The 20,113-nt window shown below is 38.1% G+C and overlaps 1 protein-coding gene across 2 annotated transcripts in view; it reads right to left on the reverse strand.

Moving 5' to 3' along the window:
* Positions 1-1,000: 1,000 nt before the first annotated feature.
* The window catches only part of pam (peptidylglycine alpha-amidating monooxygenase), a 74,238-nt gene continuing 55,125 nt past the window's right edge, over positions 1,001-20,113 (reverse strand). For both annotated transcript variants that reach the window (XM_072371251.1, XM_072371252.1), the window contains exons 15-25: positions 15,917-16,046; positions 14,486-14,602; positions 14,319-14,391; positions 13,745-13,955; positions 10,207-10,410; positions 9,536-9,651; positions 7,936-8,032; positions 7,180-7,230; positions 4,223-4,465; positions 3,386-3,442; positions 1,001-2,792 (exon numbers count right to left, since the gene is read on the reverse strand). In XM_072371251.1, coding sequence (XP_072227352.1) covers positions 2,614-2,792; positions 3,386-3,442; positions 4,223-4,465; positions 7,180-7,230; positions 7,936-8,032; positions 9,536-9,651; positions 10,207-10,410; positions 13,745-13,955; positions 14,319-14,391; positions 14,486-14,602; positions 15,917-16,046 — 1,478 coding nt within the window. In that variant the 3' untranslated portion in view covers positions 1,001-2,613. The remainder of the gene's footprint in view (positions 2,793-3,385; positions 3,443-4,222; positions 4,466-7,179; positions 7,231-7,935; positions 8,033-9,535; positions 9,652-10,206; positions 10,411-13,744; positions 13,956-14,318; positions 14,392-14,485; positions 14,603-15,916; positions 16,047-20,113) is intronic.

A 20,113-nucleotide genomic window follows, 5' to 3' on the forward strand; every position in this document is an offset into this window, starting at 1 on the left:
ACTTGTATTGGTGTGGACATATATCAACTTGTTTTATTATATATTAATTGTACATAATTGTAAGTTATATAAGAAAAGATGTGTGTGTGGATTCGAGCGTATGTACAGGGTCGGTGCGAGCCTCGTTTGGGTGGGCTAGATGGAGTGTCCACAGATCCCACCCCCATAATGGATGGCAGAGTCAAAATATTGGATTTTCTAACCCTCCTCTTTAGGCTCACTTTCTCTGAGAGCTCGATTGCACTGCAAATTCATTATCTAACTTGTTTTTTTACTTCCATTTTCAATCTGGTATCATTTCAATTATGTTTACATATTATACACATAGATGTCTTCAAATGAATGGGTAACCTTTTGTATACAGGAGTCTAAAAATTACTCATTCGCCAGTTCCCCAGACAGGCCCCCCATGGTATCTCTGATTTCAGTCTAATAAACAGGCATATGTTTCGTCTTTGTCTGGACTCCATCATCATCATCTATCAACTGGACTACTTGTCTGTTTCTTTCTCGTCAGCATTTACCTTTTGTCTTCTCCATTAACAGTTTCCAGTATTTTTAACCAGGTTGTTTTCATCATCAACTCAAAGCAGAGGAGCTTGTTGGGTGGATGTCTTAATGTGATAGCATTTAATTTCATTGCCTGTTGTAAAGTTATGGTAAGACCTCTACTTTTCAATCAGGTCACATAATCTTATGTAAATCTCCATGTAAACATAAAAACCATCACTTTTCTCTGTCCCTTTATTTATGCTTTTAAATATTTTTGTTTACTTCACACAATGCCCTTCTGAAATCATTAGCAGTGGTACCCTTCACAGATTTGTGTTTTATGTTGTCAGTCTTTAGTTACTTAACACACACAGTAGAAGAACTAAAACTATGAGAGTAAGGAACTCTTATGGTAGATGTGAATTAATACATGTGACAGGCCGATGGCAAAGGCCAAAAATCATTTGTCATTTAACCAAATGATTGGCTGGTCTGATCCAGGACACCGTTATGCTTTGCAGACACTTTATTACACAAATAACATTGTTACTTAAAATAGTACTCTTGAAGCTAAATCAGTGTCACAACAAACATCATGTAGCCCACATGTGCCGATGTTGTTAGAAATCTATGGCATGCTGTTCACAAAATCAGTCTTTCCAACTTTGTAGTAAATTGGTGAGTATTTACAATTCATAACTAATTGATGAATGTTTAAACATACATATGACCTAAACATTGAAAATGAAAGGCTGAGTAAATAAATTAAAATCCAAGAATCCAGAATGCAATTGGACCTTCTGAATGGTATCTGTGTGCCTTCTGTATCTGTTTTTATTGGTTGACTAGTTTTCATTCTTGCATGTTAATTGTTAGAATTAAAACTGAACTGGGTTGTTGCTAAACATTTCACTGTACTGTTAATTTCCTGAAATATTCCCAGATTATGATTAATTTCACTCAACTTGACCAATTATTGTAGATCATTTTAAATTCAGTTTATATTACTTGTCTAATTTCTTTATGTTATCAAATGACTGACTTGAAGTCTGAGGTGCAAATAAAAACTTAATTTTAGTGATTTTAAAGGCATACGTAATGGTTAAAAGGAAAACCTTTCCAACTGACATTTTTGGTCTCATTACTAATCGCACTTCTGGACAAAGACATTATTCTACTTAATGGAGATGCTATTTATAGTAGAATGTCCTTGTTAAACTTTCTTTTTCAGGTTGAAACACAACAAATTTTCACATTTTTAACATTTCTATGGAACCTACTCAGTGTTTAGCAATGATCTAATGATTCTAAACTTGAATATTAAAATACCAATTAAGTCTTTGAGAAACCCAGAGTTAAACATTAAATTTACTGAGGCTTTCAGCCTAATTGCCACTGTTGTATAGTTAAAAACTATTTAAGCTACCAACCCATCATTTCAGAAATGTGTCCCGGGAAACATCTATTTTTTTTCTTTTCTAATTGAGAAAGGCAAAATTAGATGTTAAAAGGCACAGAAGTCGAAGTGAAATTGTGAATAAGTGAACTACGATAAACATTCACTTTGAATAATAATACTATGGCAGAGACTTAAGGAAGTGTAAACTGTATATTAAAATTAGCGCTGTGGTCTGTTCATTTTGAAATCACAATAAATTAAAAGTAATATCCAAATAATTCCACTTACCATCGTTCTTATTTGGACAATGAAATGTAAAGAAATCTGTTAAAGCAGCTGTGACTGAGCAAATAAATCACCTGTGTCCTGCTCCCTTCAGATGGCTGCAGGCTTGAAATGATTTTTTTTTTTTTTACCACAAATAAATAACACATTAAAAAAAAAAATAGAATAACAACAATCGATCAAATAATAAGAATAATAAGATTTGCTTTCTTGTTTTAAGGGTGAATCTGACTTGATAGCTATTTGTTTTGTGGACTGAGAAGTTTCCGTCAAAAGAACATCAATCAGGGAAAAAACAATGAATTATCATTAATACAATTTATATACAACACCACATTTAAATATATACAGTAAACGGCAGGATTGGCAGTTACACACATGATTAAGAAGCATAATGCAATGTAAGCAAAAGACTAACAGCTGTTATGCTCTGGTGCTTAAGAGCAGGACTGTGAAGGCGGGAGAGCAGAGTACTCCTCATTCTCAGAGTCGCTGCTGTCCTCGACATTCTTCTCTTGGTCGCTGCCTTCAGTACTCAGTTGGTCAAAGCCCTGACGACTGTATCCCTTATGAGATGCAAAGAAGTTTCCCAGGTTCAGGCTACTCACTGCTTTGCCTGATCAGAGAGAAAAAATGAAGGTATCATTTAAAGCATATCTGAAGAAAGACAAATATTTTGTTAGGAAAAAATTAAAAGAAAAAGACATCGCTAGTAGAAACTAAACTTTAAAGGTCCATAAACGTGACATGTTTACTAACTCTGATGCACTCTCTGACATTCCCAATGTTGGAAACTATGTCTGAGGGGACGGACATTGCTTTAAGTTTAAAAGTTACAAGTCTCTTGATTTACAAGCTGGTGTAGTGCCAAAATGAATATGCCCCCCTTTTCTGGCTCAATTGTTAAACTTTCAAAAATATTCAGCAATGAGTTAATTTCATGGAGCAGTGGGCATTGACTTTTATCAGTCACTGTCTTCATAATAAATTATTTTAGAACTTAACAACAAACTCTTTGGTAGCAGAAACAGACAGATGGACGAGTGTACAGGTTCGTCCCACAGTGTGTGCAGAAAAACATGATCCTTGTAGTCAGAATACAGTCTGCATACAACAGAAAACCACTTCATGTTAAGAGATTTCAGTTCTCTCCAGTTCATATAGTTATAGTCACATTCAATACAACTTATTTATCTTCAGAATCATTACCTTTTATTTTTCCCAAGATACCTCCCACAGAGTGAGGCTCTTTTACCTCACATTGTTCTGCAAAGATATAAAATGATTTTAAAGTGAGTGAGTACAAGATATCGGCAGCATAAAATCCAACAAAGCAAAGTGGGCAGAACAAAGTGGAGGAAAAAAAACTATTACAGTGAAATGGGTACTATTAAAGGGGAACTCCAGTATTTTTAAACCTCAACCTTATTTCTGGCATGAAATATGTTTATCTACTTATCTACGTCATTGACGCGCGGCTGCAGCACAGCTTATTCACTCCGTGCTCTGTGACAGTCGGCTAACTTCACACTGCTGATAGTTTTGTGCAACATGGCAGGATATTTATCAGATTTTGACGACGCAGACAACAACTTTGAGTACGATGGATGTCCTTACCGGAGTGAATGAGCTGTGCAGCAGCAGCGGGCTTCGATGACATCATCCCAGTAGACGAGGGTGTGGAAAGCCCTCTATAAGCCCCCCGATAGCCGCCAATAACAACAACACAGCAGCTATGAGCTAACAGAGCTATGAGCTAACAGAGCTATAGCACACGTTCATTCATTCATTCTTCTTAAAGTATTGGTGAAATAAAGACAGATAATGCCTAGAGGCTGCATTGTCTAAGCCCCGTTCACTCGAAGAATCTAATTATCTTCCGAAGGACGCAGACTTTCACCAAACTGTTCTCGGTGAGTGGATGAACGTATTTCCTGCCAGAAATAAGGTCTAGGTTTAAAAATACTGGAGTTCCCCTTTAAGATGGAATTGTTTTTCTGTTTTTTTTTTTTACTTCTGAGGTGTGTTTATTCATGTCATACATACTGTTTTTCCTCCAGCACATGAACACTCCAATGAAGATGACAAGTAGCAGAGGGAGGAGAAGCAGGGTGCTGATTATGGCTGGGAGAACACTATCCTGTCTGTTTGACTTCTCTGAACTCTTCTTCTCTTCCACCTCCACCCGTGAATCAGACTGTTGAGCCACAGTTTGTTTCTCTTGGATGGCTGCTGTCTTTGAAATGTTCTGATCCGGCTTCATCTTGGTTTGGACGAATGCCTCTATTTCTGCATGAGTAGAGATTTGATAAGAGATTAAAATGGGATTTGGTGACAGGAATGGTAGATCTGAGTTATCATGGACGCACATCTACAACAGTGACAGGATATCCCCACATACAAAGGCCTAAACCTAAAAAAAAATATTCCTCAAAGTTAAGAGTGGGCCTACAATTCTGAGTGTTCTTTTCTGTGCATTACTATCAAATGCAGGAATAGTGTGGTGTGATGTTTCCACTCAAGTAGAAGGGAATGAAACCCAAACTAAAATGCAAAGAACAGCCCTTCTTAACAATCGCATCAAAAGGGAATTACAATACATTCCACAACATGAAAATCTACTGTAAATTTTTTATGTAGCAAATGATAAAAATGTATGAGTTGTATATAATAATAATTTTTTTTTGGAATATTTATCATGAGTCCTGATCATAATTATCAAATATTAATTTGTCTTTTAAGTTTTTATTTTAACCCTTTATTTTCCAAGTTTCATGGTCTAAAAAGATAATAAATCATTTATTTTCAAAATACTTCATGCAAACTGGATTTTTTTATTTTTTATTATTGCATGCTGGTATATGTGAGATTACTAGCAACATTTATTTATATGCATTTGTTTTTTTGAAGAAGAAATATTTCATAAAATACATTAACACAAAAGTGTACTCATAAATAAATAAAGCTATTAAAAAAACTATCAATTACTGTTTTTTTTTTCGATTTTTAAACCAGCATCAGTTCTTACCATACATATAAAATATGAATGAATTTTGTCAATTTTATCCCGTAAATCATGATACAACTTTATTTCATGGTTTAAAAACACAATAAAGAATTCATTTTCTATACTTCATGCAAACCGCATAATATATGGTTTCATTATTGCATTTTGGTATATTTGAAAGATTAGCAGCTAAATTTCTTTGCGTTATTCTTTTACTCAATGTCAAATACGTTATGAACCCTTTGTACAAAAATGTGCCCATCAAAATCAGGCTGCACAATATTCAAATTTGTGGTTTAATTTAAATTTTTCAACCTGCAATCGTAGATACAAAATATTCATTAGCTTTTGTCCTTTAATAAAAAACCTCACCTATTGCCCATAGCATATCAACTTATTTATTATAACAACAAAAAAAACAAGAATACGACCTATAAATGAACATATCCTGAATAACAGTTGTATAAGAGTTGTAGTGCTCCTTGCACACATTTGTCCACATTTTTTTGCAGGTGCAGAACACAACTGTCCGTGCAGGGAACACGGATGGTTGGGTCACCCAAGCCAACCTAAGCTGCTAAAACGAGGCTGCGTGAATTCGCAACAACCCCATATGGCTCAAGTTACTTGTGCACAGCGGGACTGAACGTTTGAGGGAGCTGGGCAGTCCACAGATCCCAGATTTCTGGAGCCAGCTTATCCGCTCCCCGGTGCCACGGTCTGGACAACCGGTTGTCAAAACACAGGATTCTGCAGATCAGACCAACATTTTTGACAGAAATGATAGCCCAAAAGATAAACAATAGTGGCCCGTATGGTCATCTCACAGAAAGCGTGTCGCTTCGCCGCGGGACTGATAGGCGGCGGCCAACAGGATGAGTCCAAAGTTAGCCTGCACGGTAGTGACATCTTGGTCCTTCCACTCGGCCCTTCCTCATGTAGGTTGGTATATTCCGTGACAGGTTTCATGACCTCCATGGTGGGAAAAAAAAAATCTGAACTATCAGTCACCTCATCAACGGATACGGCATAGCGGGTAGGTTCTGGGGTTAGTCCTGTGTCTGGAGGGTTAAACTGGAGCTCCTCAGAATTTGTGGGAGCCCAGTGCATTTCTCCGTTTCTGGACCTTCCTGACTTTTGGGTCTCACATTCCCCACCATCAGATAAGGCGGTAGAGCTGCATACACATCAATGCAGACGCTGCCACATCAGTCTCCTGCTCTGTGCTAACCCAATGTGAGAGCAAAGCATCCTCGAATTTAAACTTCTCCATGTAAGGCAGCAAATCACTCCCTACCTGTGGAGGACAAACCACGCTTTTCTGATACAGAGCCATGGTGCTAATTCTCATACTAGCTGCAAACTCAACTAGTGTTCAAAAACAAAGAACCTTTGGAAATGTTTTTCTCATGGAAACATGTTAACCTTCTGCTTCTAAATACTTAATCCTGTCCTATTCCAGATCTTTACATATTGTTTGCAAGACCACACCACCAAACATCACCATCATAGTTTATTTGTAATATAGCATAATGTTTCTCAGAGATGAGCTAAACATAGTTTTTAACTCTTCAGTCTCAATCACATGAGATCCAGCTAACCTTGAAACTTTTGGCAACCACACAACAAATTCTTCTGAAACTGATGGAACAAATTCTAGACTGCTACTTATTTGTTGCTCTTCTCGACCTGTCAACTGTCAGAAAATACAACACTGTAGGAGAAAAGATGTTGCAGATCAGTGCATCAAACATAACCTGGACTGCATCATTTGATTCTTACAAACAGAAGTATTCATGATACTGTTACCTGGATATACTACTTGGGTAGTAAATGTTGTTTTATAAAACAAATCAAGAGGTTTAGAGCTTGAATAGGGAACAGTGGCTGCAGGTATTCTAATAATGACCACGAACAACTCTTCTTTGCCTTTTTGAAACATCAAGGCAACAGACTGAATGATGGACAGCAGCAAATCAAATTCTGCAGAACTTACCTTCAAGTTCCTGAACCTCAATTCCAGCTTTCTTGACTGATCGATGAAGCTCTGGAAAATGAATATAAAAAAGTTTCTTTGGAACGAGGTAATGTAGTTTAGTGATTTCTATGTAGAAGGTTAGAAAATTCATCTGCAAAGCTACAACAAACAAAACAGCAAAAATAAAATTTTAACTAACCCTGACCCAAAAAAATCAAACTATGGACTTCTGTTAGAACATTGAAAGACTTTTTTTTGTAAAAGTGGGGCTGTAGGAATACATATCAGTAGTCAGTGGTCAGAACGCTCATAGTTTGGAGAATCTAACTTTCCTGACAGGTGAGCTAAAGCTAAAAGCTACAGAGAACAGGTTCATCAGAAGAGCCAATTTTCCCCCATCTAATACAACTCAAACCTAAAAGATGTCATAGCAGTCTGAGCAAATCTTTATTTACACCATTTCACTCCTGCATCACAGAGTTGTTAACGCTTCCTCTAGCACAGTGTCCATGTAGAGACAGCGTCTGCAAATAGTGTAAATATCCATAATATAGTGTTTGCTGGGAACATGGAATTCTTGGGTAGATCTGAGTTGTTTTACATGGTGAAAAATGTGCTTTTCTTGTGGCACCGTTTTGATTCGCTTTTAGCTCACCTGTTGACAAAGCTTCTGATGATCTAAACAGAGAGCCTTCTGGTTGCTGTCTACTGCAGATAAGACGCTGACCACTTATAAGTACTTTTTAAAACCCTAATTAATAAAGATGAGCTTACTCTGAGCAGTAAACTTGAAGACTGATTTACTGACTGCATCGCCAACAAAAATGCTGCCATCCCCTGTTTCCACGATGTCATGAGGCATTTTAAACTCCTGTAATGAAGGAAAATACAGATCTATTCATAAGTCAAAGTTGAAAAATAAATCACACAGCACCAATTAATCCAAATGATCTCTGTACAGTACATGTCTTTTTGTCTCAGGAAGGAGGAAATTAACCTTGGCTCCTCATTCTTTATGGCAGTATTGTGGAAATGTTCATTCTTTGTCTTTAGGACTCTTCGACGACATGTTACATGAGATGCTGGAGTTTTTCGTCATAATCAATAATAAATAAATAAATCTTGATGTCGAATTGCAACAGCCACCAACCACTTGACCAAAGCTGGCAGGGCTGGTCAAGATCAGGATAGACCACATGTATACCCATGTCATGACTAACACAGTTATGAGTGCGACTTCGGTGGCAAAAGAAAATTATTGGAAACATTTTATGTTCTTGAGTAGGAAATGTCCACTGAGGATGACACACATGAAAAATCAGTTTCACACATTCGTGAATAGCTTTTTTCAGCTTGTGTGTAATGTAAATAACACCATTATGACAGCTGATGCTAACCTTCACCAAATGGGAATCACTTGCAATTAGTTTATGCTCCAGGACAATGGGTGCATGGAGAGTCAGTCAAATACTGACTGATGTTCATCCTGTATAGAGATATGTCAGCAGGTGATAATCTTTAGATATCCTAAAACAAAGACTGATGACTCTAAAGCTTGTTGCTGATGGCTTTTAAAGATTTGCAACTGAAACAACTTGAACTGAATTATCAAAGATTTCTCTGTCTTCCCCAGCCTATGAGTATGTAACATAATAACCTTGCAAACTGCATCAAATTAAGGTTAGACTGGACTGGAAATGAAACCACAAGGTTTGCAGCACCTGTTGAAGCAGCAGAACTGTTGGAAGCTCTAACAACACATCAAAACTGATGTTCCTCAGGGTGCTGAGACAAATATTCATCATCATGTCACCATACTGCCATCTATAGGCCTTACTTCCTCTTCATCTCCATAAAATACTCACATTAACACAAATGTGTAAAGCTATAAAAAAAAAAAAACTATCAATCATTATCTTTTTTTCCATTTTTAAACCAGCATCAGTTCTTATCATACATATAATATATGAATGAATTTCATCTGATACTGATACACCAAACTGTTCTCAGTGAGCAGATGAACGTATTTCATGCCAGAAATAAGGTCTGGGTTTAAAAATACCGGAGTTCCCCTTTAAGCACGACAATCACACTGAATGCAAGGTAGTTCTTCCAATACGGAAAACTTTTTTTAAATGATCTGTCATTTCAGTGATGAGCAGTTTATACGTTTATAAGTGCTTATTTGGGTTTTTAGCCCCATTACAAAAATATGCAGGTTAACTGCTACTATGTCAGTCATATGTGTAGATGTGAGTGGTTGTCTGTACATGTCATAGCTGGAGAATGTACCCATCCCATGGTCAAATTTAGGCAGGTATCTGTTGTTACGGAAAGTGCCAAGGCAGGTCAGTGTGGTCTAAAGAGGGTTTACCTTTTTGTTTGGACTGAAGGTATCCAAAATTTCTTTTGTTGAATAATTTATGACAAAACCTCTGAGTGGAGCCGAGCGATATGGTGATTCCCCATTTACTGCAAAAATCAATCCATCTAATGGGTATGAAGGCAGAATGCACACACACACACACACACACACACACACACACACACACACACACACACACACACACACACACACACACACACACACACACACACACACACACACACACACACACACACACACACACACACACACACACACACACACACACACACACACACACACACACACACACACACACACACACACACACAAATTAACTGTTAAACACTTACAAATATTAAGATAATCCTTATATTTACTGTCTGGATCACGTTTTAAATAACTGCATCCTGCATTTCCCTTCATGTTTTTTAAGAAGTCTAACTGTCAAACTGGGTTGATGGTGTTCATGCGGTCATAAGGATTTTCTCTCATGTAACAGAGCTACTCCAGATCTGAGAAAGAGATTGTAAATCTTTCCAAAATACCATGGGCTGAGTGGTTCTAGCTATGCTGAAAAGACTGAAAATTATAATGACAAAATTCTGTAGAAAAAAAAAATCTGCTGCTATGGTTTGGATGAATAAGAAGAAAATTAGAGATCAGGTAAGTATACTGACCTCCAGCAGGGCTGTAGGTGATGGCAAACACCTCTCCTCCAAACTCATCTCGCTTTATCTCTTTGACAAACTCTCCAGTTTCAGCTATGAAGCACTGGATACGTCCGTTCTCTCTGTCAGCAACACAAACCTCCTTCTTGTCAGAGAGGAACACCAAACTGTGGGGGATCTGAAACGGTGTGCGCCTTCTCCTGTCTGACGAACCTTCAGTCAAAACATAACACAAGATGTGGCCAGTGGTACATGAGTAGCAGTGACGTGTAAACCATCTGAATTATTGCAAGGGTTAGGGTTACTCTTATTGCACTAAAACCCCATTTCTGTAAAGCTGGACACAACATCCCAAAAAAAAAAACAGTCACGATGTTTATATTAAAGTAGGACATACCAACACATTACATATTCAAACAAAAAGGCTGTTGTTGGAAAAACAAAGGAAACGTAATTTTAGACAGACAGAGACAGAGACAGACAGACATATTAACAAATATGCATATTAAACACTTTTACAAACAAAACAAAACAAAGTGTTCAGATGCTTACAACCAGACTGTTCAAGGAGGATTTCCCCTTAATTGACACTTCCATATCGGATTTGATCAATCGGTCTTTGTTGATAGGATATGTACCTCAGACTTTTAAGGTTGCTGTAATTAAACCTTTACTTAAAAAAACCTACTCTTGATTCAGAAGTGTTGGCTAATTATCGACCTATATCCAATCTCCCTTTTTGTCCAAAGTTCTTGAAAAAATAGTTGCAGTTCAACTTTGTGATCATTTACATAGAAATAATCTGTTTGAAGAGTTTCAGTCAGGATTCAGAGTGCATCATAGCACAGAAACAGCACTGGTGAAAGTTACCAATGATCTCCTGTTAGCCTCTGATAGCGGACTTGTTTCTGTGCTTGTCCTGTTGGATCTCAGTGCTGCATTTGATACGATCGATCACAGCATTCTGTTACAGAGACTTGAACATGTTATTGGGATTAAAGGAACTGCATTAGGCTGGTTTAAGTCATATTTATCTGATAGATTCCAGTTTGTTCTTGTAAATGAAGAATCTTCCTCACACGTTGGAGTAAGTCATGGAGTTCCTCAGGGTTCTGTGCTTGGACCGATTCTTTTTACTTTCTACATGCTTCCATTAGGTAACATTATCAGACAGCATGGCATAAATTTCCATTGTTATGCTGATGATACTCAGCTGTACTTATCTATGAAACCAGATGAAACCTACAGGTTGGTCAGACTACAAGCCTGTCTTAAAGACATAAAGACCTGGATGACTCAGAACTGTCTGCTTTTAAATTCAGACAAAACTGAAGTTGTTCTCTTTGGACCTGAGCGCTTCAGGGAGAAATTGTCTAGTTATATAGTTACTCTAGATGGTATTTCCTTGGCTTCTAGTTCTACAGTGAGGAACCTTGGAGTTATTTTTGACCAGAATTTATCATTGGCAGGAAAACGGGAGAGGACCTGCAGTCTTATGTCACGGACAAGGGACTGCTCCAAGTTCCTCACTATGTGGTATTTCAGAGCCACGGGTCTGTCATCATCCAGCTCCACCGGTAGCCTCAGTTTGGTTGCTGGTATGAGACAGGTACTTTGTTCATACGAGGGCTTGTACTGAAGAGCCTCTTAAGAGGGGCTGATTGTTATCCTGCACAGTCCTTCAGAAGCCTTGGACACGTTCCTTCTGGGCCTGCAGCCTTCCCTGACTAAAGTCTGGTCAAACATTTCAGGACCCACCTCTTCTGTTGTTAGAGACAGGGGGAGCTACTCAGACTTGCTGCCACTCAGACCAGCACATAGCAACCAGGTTGACTGTAATTAGTTTCTGATTACAGTAACACTGAAATAATTGTGAGAAAACAACACCTGGTGCAACATGTACCAACCAACGTGGTGACATAACACCAGGTCAGTTACATGACAGGGTGTTAAAGGAGCATCCACGAAAAGGCAAAACTTTTAAAATTAAATGTGTGGACAGGGTTCTAACCTTTAGCCTTTGATAGTATCCTCATGCATCAAAAATATATCCAGATCCAACAAAAATGCAAGTGAAACACAAGGCATCATCCTTGGCAGTTCAACACAACATTCTCCAAACTTGAGGTGAAGTTGGGCAATATTGACACCCACTTTAGATCTCCAACAGTGTTTTGTGCCATTGGAATATTCCGCCGATACTACCAGCCATAAACTGCAAGCTATGAAAATAGAGTTGACAGCAATGGCTGTAGATAATGCTAAGCTGAAAGCTAAGAAAATCAGTGTTGCCAGAACAAAAGAAGATTCTTGGCCTCCACGACAACATCAAAGAACCTTTGCCAACAACCTGGTTCCTTAAACTCCTGTTCTAAGTTTATGGTGAGCACCTGCTAAGCTGAACTGAGCTCACCATACCACTGCAGCTAAACGAGGCCCTGGTTGTGGAAATCAAGGCAGTTATGACACAATTATTTGCAAACCATGGCAGCAGATGTGAAGACCTTTGAGTGTGAATGCTCAGTTTGCATTTCCGTAGCCTTCATGAACCTGGTTGCAACTGAGAGTGTACCCATCCCCACCACATGTCCACTGGATAGAGGACACTTTATATAATCTCAAAATTAAAAATACAAGTTATTTTGGGATACAGAACCTTTTTTCTAGAACTAGCTAATTGTCTTAGTTGAACTTTTAAAAAAAAATTGAGGAAAAAAGGAAGAGATGTGATGGCTTTGCCACTCTGTGAAACACTGCATGGGCAAAAAATAAATTACTTTTCAAATAGGCTCCTAAAAAGAGGGGACAAAATAGGAAAAAACTCTGTCTCTTTTAACAAAGAACAAGGCTGAAAACCATGGTTATGATTTTCTGACACTGAGGTAGTGCACAATCTTTAAAACACACCACTAGATCCATAAAGTTTCAAATTCATCAAGCTGAGAAAAGTCATGCATATACCCTAACCCTAAGACAAAGCACAAAACTGCTTAGAGGCTTAATGAATCTAATATAAGTTTGTTTTTTTATATCATGGATGCTGCAGTTTCTAAGCTGTAAGGGAAGTAGCCTGTTATCAGGGCAAAAATCCAGCATCAGTGATGTCTGCTGGTAAATTGGTTCACATGGGTAATTTGAACATCTGCAAAAGCACCATTCATTCTGAAAGGTTACATGGCAAGGGCTACACACTGGTGCACCAGACTGTCATACTTGTTTAAATTTGTTACTTGACGTTTAAAAAAAATGCAGTAAGCAGGCTGTTGAATAGATTAGTTGATTGATGGCAAATAATGTTGATAATACAAAGCAAAGAAGTAATGCTAGGTCTTCATATAACAGCAGTTAAACTGTTATCAGAAAAAAGGTCATGTGTCATAGTGCTGGGAAGGAGCCACCAAATGGACACACTAACAAGAACGACAGGATGGTGTTCAACAGAATTTAGTTGACAAACACTACCTTACAGTTCAACTGCTTGTTTATAAGCTCCTTTGGCTTTTTATGCCTTTCCAAAGTGTGAGTAAATACAAAGGAAGTCAGATACCTGCGCCCCACTGAGACAGGTATTTGCCATCAGCAGAGAACTTAAGTATCCTCGCATTACAGTAGCCATCAGACACAAAGATGTTCCCTGTTTCAGTGTCGACAGCCACATCAGTTGGTTGGCAGAAATGGTTGTTGTCACTTCCTGGAGTAAAAGCCTCTCCCAGTTCCAGCAGAGTTCTATCTCTGCCGTCACTGCTCACTTTCAACACCTAAGGAAGTACAGAGTATTGAACAAGTTAACAAGTCTTCACTGGCCCTGCTAAGTACATCAAACACACATCACATCTTCTGCTTCTAAACACTGTTCTGTATGATCTAAAATCTAAATATATGCGGTGTGACTACGTAATAATATGGTCATCATTAAAATATAATTATCAAGAAATGTAGAATTAAAGTGTCTGTATATGTGATATGGACACAAGACATACCTTTTCTGGCACCATTCCCATTACTTATCTGCTGTCAAATATATTCAGTACAGCACATATGCTACCCATTGAAGTCATGCAGTACTGGCTTGAGCCAGCTGATATACACTCAGTTGTATTCAGACCCAAACTGTGCCTTACCTGATGAAGAGCCACATCAGTAACCCAGTAATTATTGTCCTTGTCTGTAGTTATTCCATGAGGCAAATAAAACCTGCCAATTTAGAAAGAAATTCATTCTTAAAGCAGTTCTGCTGAATAGAATAACATGTTTTCTTTCACACCAAATAAAAATACAGCATTCTTACATGTTTCTGCCAGAGGCCTTCAGGATTCTGCCTTTGACGGGGTCCACAACCAGAATAGTGGATTGCTGGATAGGCCCAAGAGACCTCTGCTGGTATTGAGCCTGACTGTTAAAAGAGCTGAAAACCCAAAAGAGTGTGGAGTGACTTTCCTTCAGTCATTCAACAGTCATTCGTGTGACATAAAATGCAATGATAGCAGCTCACAGTGAGTAGTGGCCAAAATACTGAAGGAGAGACAAAATGCTTCCCTCAACTAATTTGTAACTTATTGAATAATTGACAAAATTGTGACTCCTTAAATTACCGTATTTTGCGCACTATAAGGCTCACCTGATTATAAAGCGCACCCTCAATTATGGGATCCATTTCTGTACTTAACCCATACATAAGGCGCACCTGATTATAAGGCGTACGTATTACCTAATGTTCTCTGATTGGTTTATCGCTGCCAGCACATGTAGTGCATGTATTACATCCCTGTGTCAGCGGGAAAAGGTCCGACGGTCAAGGACAACATCGTCGGTCGTTTTTACACTTTATAAACTTATAAACTGCACATCGGTCTGCATCAGCCATCTCAGACTGAAGAACAGGCACTCACTGGGACATGGGCAAAAGCTTTAATGATGACATGATTCAGTCGCTAAGTACGAGCTCCATACAATCTTCGCCCCATTCAGAGTGAGTGGCTGGGATCCGCCTGACCCTGGACTCACACCGAACACAAAGCGAGCGACGGAAGTGGCCACTTGCCATTCATTTCCAATGTAGGAGACTGAAGAGGCGTGGCAAAAGTGAATGTGGCGGTGAGTGGTGCGAAGGGAGAGCGGTAAGTGATGCGGAGGGGGCTTAATGTCCCGATGAATGCTCGGCGCTCTCCGTGGTAAATTCAAAATGGCGGTATTCATGACAGATTTTGGAATCCGCTGCACAAATGAGTCATTACTGAAGTAATTGGGTCCTTAAGATCATTTGCTACTGTCAGTGAAGACATTCAGATATATCTTGGCAGGAGGCTTGAAAGAAAAGTGTTTTGTGAGTCAAAACACCTGGGGCTTGAAGTCGATAAACGACTGATATGCCGAAGAGCTGGGTATTGCTGAATTTGCCACTCTGACCAATGCTACCAGGACTCAGCTGATTCCACAACACTGACTTGTGTGTTAGCACAGGCTCGATGGCCTCTGATTGCCACATATGAAATTCCAAAAAGGATAAGCAGCGGGTAAATGAGGACGTCTTTTTTTCAATTAAAATTAACCACAAATTAAATCAACTAACCACAACCTGTTTGAGAAAAAGGCTAATGTGAGATTTAATCCAGATGTGTGATAGAGGTGATGGTAATAAACAAGTTATATTACAAACGATATCAGTTTTCAGTAGGACCTATATCAGAAGATAGACATGCAGTGGGTGAAATCAGCTTACCCAAGTCCCCAGCGATGTTCCCCTCTGTGAAAAATGACCAGGTTAGAATCAGAGTCCAGCGCCAATCCTGACACCTGACCCAGCTGGAGAGAGTTCTGTGGCCATGCTGAGACTTGCTCCAAATGGTAGTCTACACCAGACATACACATCAGTCAATAAGTTAGGGTATACTAAATGTAGTGTCATTAAAGGTATTTGGTGACTGTTTCAGAGGAACTAGCATATGATTTCCTTGTCACTCTAAAGTGGGGAATGTTGCATGATTCATGGTCCCAAACAAACCCAGAGTGATTTCTTATTACCTATCACAAAGTACCTCAATTGAGTCTCTTCATGAAAAACAGCTTACATCAGATATAACAGTCAACATAATTTTTTTTTTGTTCAGTTCAATTCAAATCCTTTATATATTGTTATTCATAGCGTTGATATAGTGTTTTTTTTAAGGTGCTGCACTGCTGTTGGAGCCTTAATTTCCCAGATGGAACCTCTCAAGGGATAAATTTCTTTCTTTCTTTCTTTCTTTCTTTCTTTCTTTCTTTCTTTCTTTCTTTCTTTCTTTCTTTCTTTCTTTCTTTCTTTCTTTCTTTCTTTCTTTCTTTCTTTCTTTCTTTCTTTCTTTCTTTCTTTCACTTTATTAATCTCTAAAGGTGAATAAATTGCATTATAAATTGTTATCAAAAATATGTTACATAGATAAAACAATTAAAATAAAACAATCAAGCAGAAAGAGGTATGGTAAATATCTTCAAAAATCACCATCAATGGATTGGGGTGTTGATTTTGCAACTTCAGCAGAATCAGCAGGTAACACTGGTGAACTCTCTCAGTAGACAACATGGACAGAAAGACAGCCAATAGTTCTACATCTGGGGTGCAGAGATGCTCCTTCTCAGTGACATGTCCAGGATTACATCTATTTTTAACAAGAAAGTAATCCTCCTCCTTTACCGTTATCACTCTGTCTGCAGTCTCTGTCCATATAGACTTAAAGCTGAGTAGAGAGGTGTAAGAGTTGCTCTTGCAGCCAGGTCCTGATGAAAAAAAAAATTGCCTTTCTGATATTCTTTCTGGTGTCCTCATCATTGCTCCAATCTTATCAATTTTATCTGCCAGTGATCTCACATTTCCCATGATGATTAAAGGAGTAAATGGTTTAAACTTCTTCCTCCTTTCTCAACATTTTGTTCCTGCTCTGCATTATTTACACCTCTTCTTCAACTCTGTATTTTGGGTCTTATTCCTGAAGACCATCTCCTCAAACTCTTTTAATTACTGGTTGCTGTTTAACAATGGGTGTATAGTTGGAGGTAAGGAGAACCAGATTGTGGTCTGAGAGGAGCTGTATGCATCTGCATTAGCACAGAATGAATCCAACTTTTTATTTTCTCTGGTGAAGCAGTTGACAAACCTTTGAAATGTAGGAAGTGTAACAGCGAGAGACTTGGTTGACGTCACCAGAAATTGCCATGACTGTGTTGGGATGTTGTTTGTAGCCATTCAAAGACTGAGCTGATGATGTCGCAGACTAAAAGGCACAGAGTAAGTGACACACCACTACCAGAATAACACAGGTAAACTCTCTTGGTAGATGATATGAATGGACACTCATAGCGAGCAGTTCAATATCCCTAACAGATCCTCTCCTTCTCAGTGACATTTCCAGGATTACCCCATCTGCTGTTAACAAGCAATGTGATACTTCCGCCTTTGCTTTTGTCGCTGGTCCTGATGTTTCTGTCTGTCTGTCTGTAAAGTCTGAAAGTCAGGTAGAGAGGTTTGGGGGTTGTTATATAGTCCAGTAGCAATGTTTTGTTGAAACACAAAATATTGCATTCTCAATATTTCTGCTGCGTCCTCATGAGCACTCTTTTTATCTCATATTTCCTATGATGATTGAGAGAAGAGATGTCTCAAACCTCCCCAAACTATCTCATCTTGTTCCTGCCCAACATATACAGTGTTTCCACTTCAACTCTTAAAATAATTGGGGTCTTTTTACAAGCATTAGCAAAAGTCTATCAGTTCATTTCAGTAACAATCTATAATTCCAACATGGAAATTATATTGCTGCAAGATTATTTTTTATTAAAGCTATGCTATTGTTATAGCTAGGTAAATATAAATATAATAAAAATCAGTAAATGACTGAAAGCTGAACTCTAGTAAAGAGAGGTGTGGTAGAAATATTCAGAGATCACACTCAGTGGGTTGGGGTGTTGATTTTGTAACTTAGCAACAACTTGATTATCATACCATCATCATTATCATATCATTATCATACACAGTGTCAGCAGTGTCAACATAGACTGAAACTCAAAGCCAACAGTTCAACATCTGAGGAACAGATATGCTCCTTCTCAGTGACATGTACACAATTACACCATCTGTTGTTTACAAGCAAGAAATCCTCCTCCTTTACTGATATCTTTCTATCTGCAGTCTCTGTCCATATAGTCTTAAAGCTGAGTAGAGAGGTGTTAAGAGTTGCTCTTGCAGCCAGGTCTCTGTGAAACAAATAATATTGCCTTCCTGACATTCCTGCAATGTCTTCATAAGGGTTTCAAGCTTGTTGCCTGCAATCTCACATTCCCCATGATGATTAAAGGAAGAAATACTTTAAACTTAAAATTTGCACACACGCTGTCGATTTTCCAAATAACTTTTTAACCACAAGAAAGTCGAACCTCTTATTCCATTTTTTTCCAGAAATTGCTTCAGATCTATGGTTTCAACCTCTTTAAGTAAATATATATAAATACCAACAGAGCAGTCATCATTTTCAAACCTCTTTTGTTAATTCTTCTCCCATCTCCTAACACATCTCCACATCTCCACAAGTAGTAGTTTGTTTTTCCTAAATGCACACTGATTTTATTGTTTACTGATTTTATTTTATGTAATATTTCATATTTGTCCATAAAAAACACATACAGATAATTTCTCTATTATTTTCTTAAAACTGGGGAAGATGGGACACTGGCCTGTAGTTGTCCATGTCGTACTTATTCCCATTTTTGAAAACAGGTATGACCCTTTACGACTTTCATATTGACAGGAATAACAACCGTCTTAAAAGATTGACTGCATTTGTATGTCAGATGTGTTGCTATATATTCAATGACATATTTAACAACTTCCATATCAACAGAATTAATAACAGCTTATTTTTTCTTTTTAAACTTACAAATTATTTTTAGGATGTTTATTTAATGTATTCCATGAGGATTCATGTTAGCATTAACGAATCAACTCCCTCTGACTATTTAAATGTTCACGTTCCTCCAACCACAGGCAGAGGAGGAGGAGTGGCAGCTATCTTCAGATCAGGGTTACTAATTACTAATTATTACTTAATTATTACTTACTTATTAAATAATTACTAATTACTAATTACATTCCTAGACCCAAGATTAGTTTTAGCTCTTTTGAATCTCTGATTCTCAGTTTTTCCCAAAGTGGAAATCACAAAAACCTCTTGTGTTTGTTGTTGTGTATCGTCCACCTGGCCCTTATTCTGAGTTTCTATCTGAATTCTCAGAGTTTTTATCCCAGTTAGTGCTGAGTACAGATAAAGTCATTGTAGTGGGTGACTTTAATATTCATGTAGATGTTGAAAATGACAGCCTAAATATTAACTTTAATTCTATATTAGACTCTATTGGATTTTCTCAAAGTGTTCACAGACCTACTCACTGCCTTGGTCACACCCTTGACCTTGTGCTGACTTATGGCATTGAGAGTGAACAGTTAACAGTGTTCCCTCATAACCCTGTCTTGTCTGACCATTTTTTGATAACTTTAGAGTTTGCATTACTTGATTACACAGCATCTTAGAAGAAATATATTTATAGTAGGTGTCTATCAGAGAATGCTGTAACCAGATTTAAAGAGTTAATTCCATCATCCTTTTCTTCACTGCCATGTGCAACAACCATGGACAGCTACCTAAACTTTACTCTCGCAGAATTCGATGTTGCCCGTTGTTGACAACACTACAATTTCAATGCCCCTCTGAAAAGGAAGGTAATCAGTCAGAAGAGGTTGTCTCCTTGGTATAATTCACAGCTGCGTGCTTTAAAGCAGACTGCTGTGGTGTATTGGGGATGGTCACCTTCAAAACAGCTGATGTGTAGATGATAAGGAAGAACACTGCTGACACAGGCTTGGCCGAACACAGAAACTTTTATTGTCAAC

The sequence above is a fragment of the Leuresthes tenuis genome, unplaced genomic scaffold (genome assembly GCF_036924035.1).
Source record: "Leuresthes tenuis unplaced genomic scaffold, fLeuTen1.0.hap1 SCAF_19, whole genome shotgun sequence".
NCBI lineage: Eukaryota > Metazoa > Chordata > Actinopteri > Atheriniformes > Atherinopsidae > Leuresthes > Leuresthes tenuis.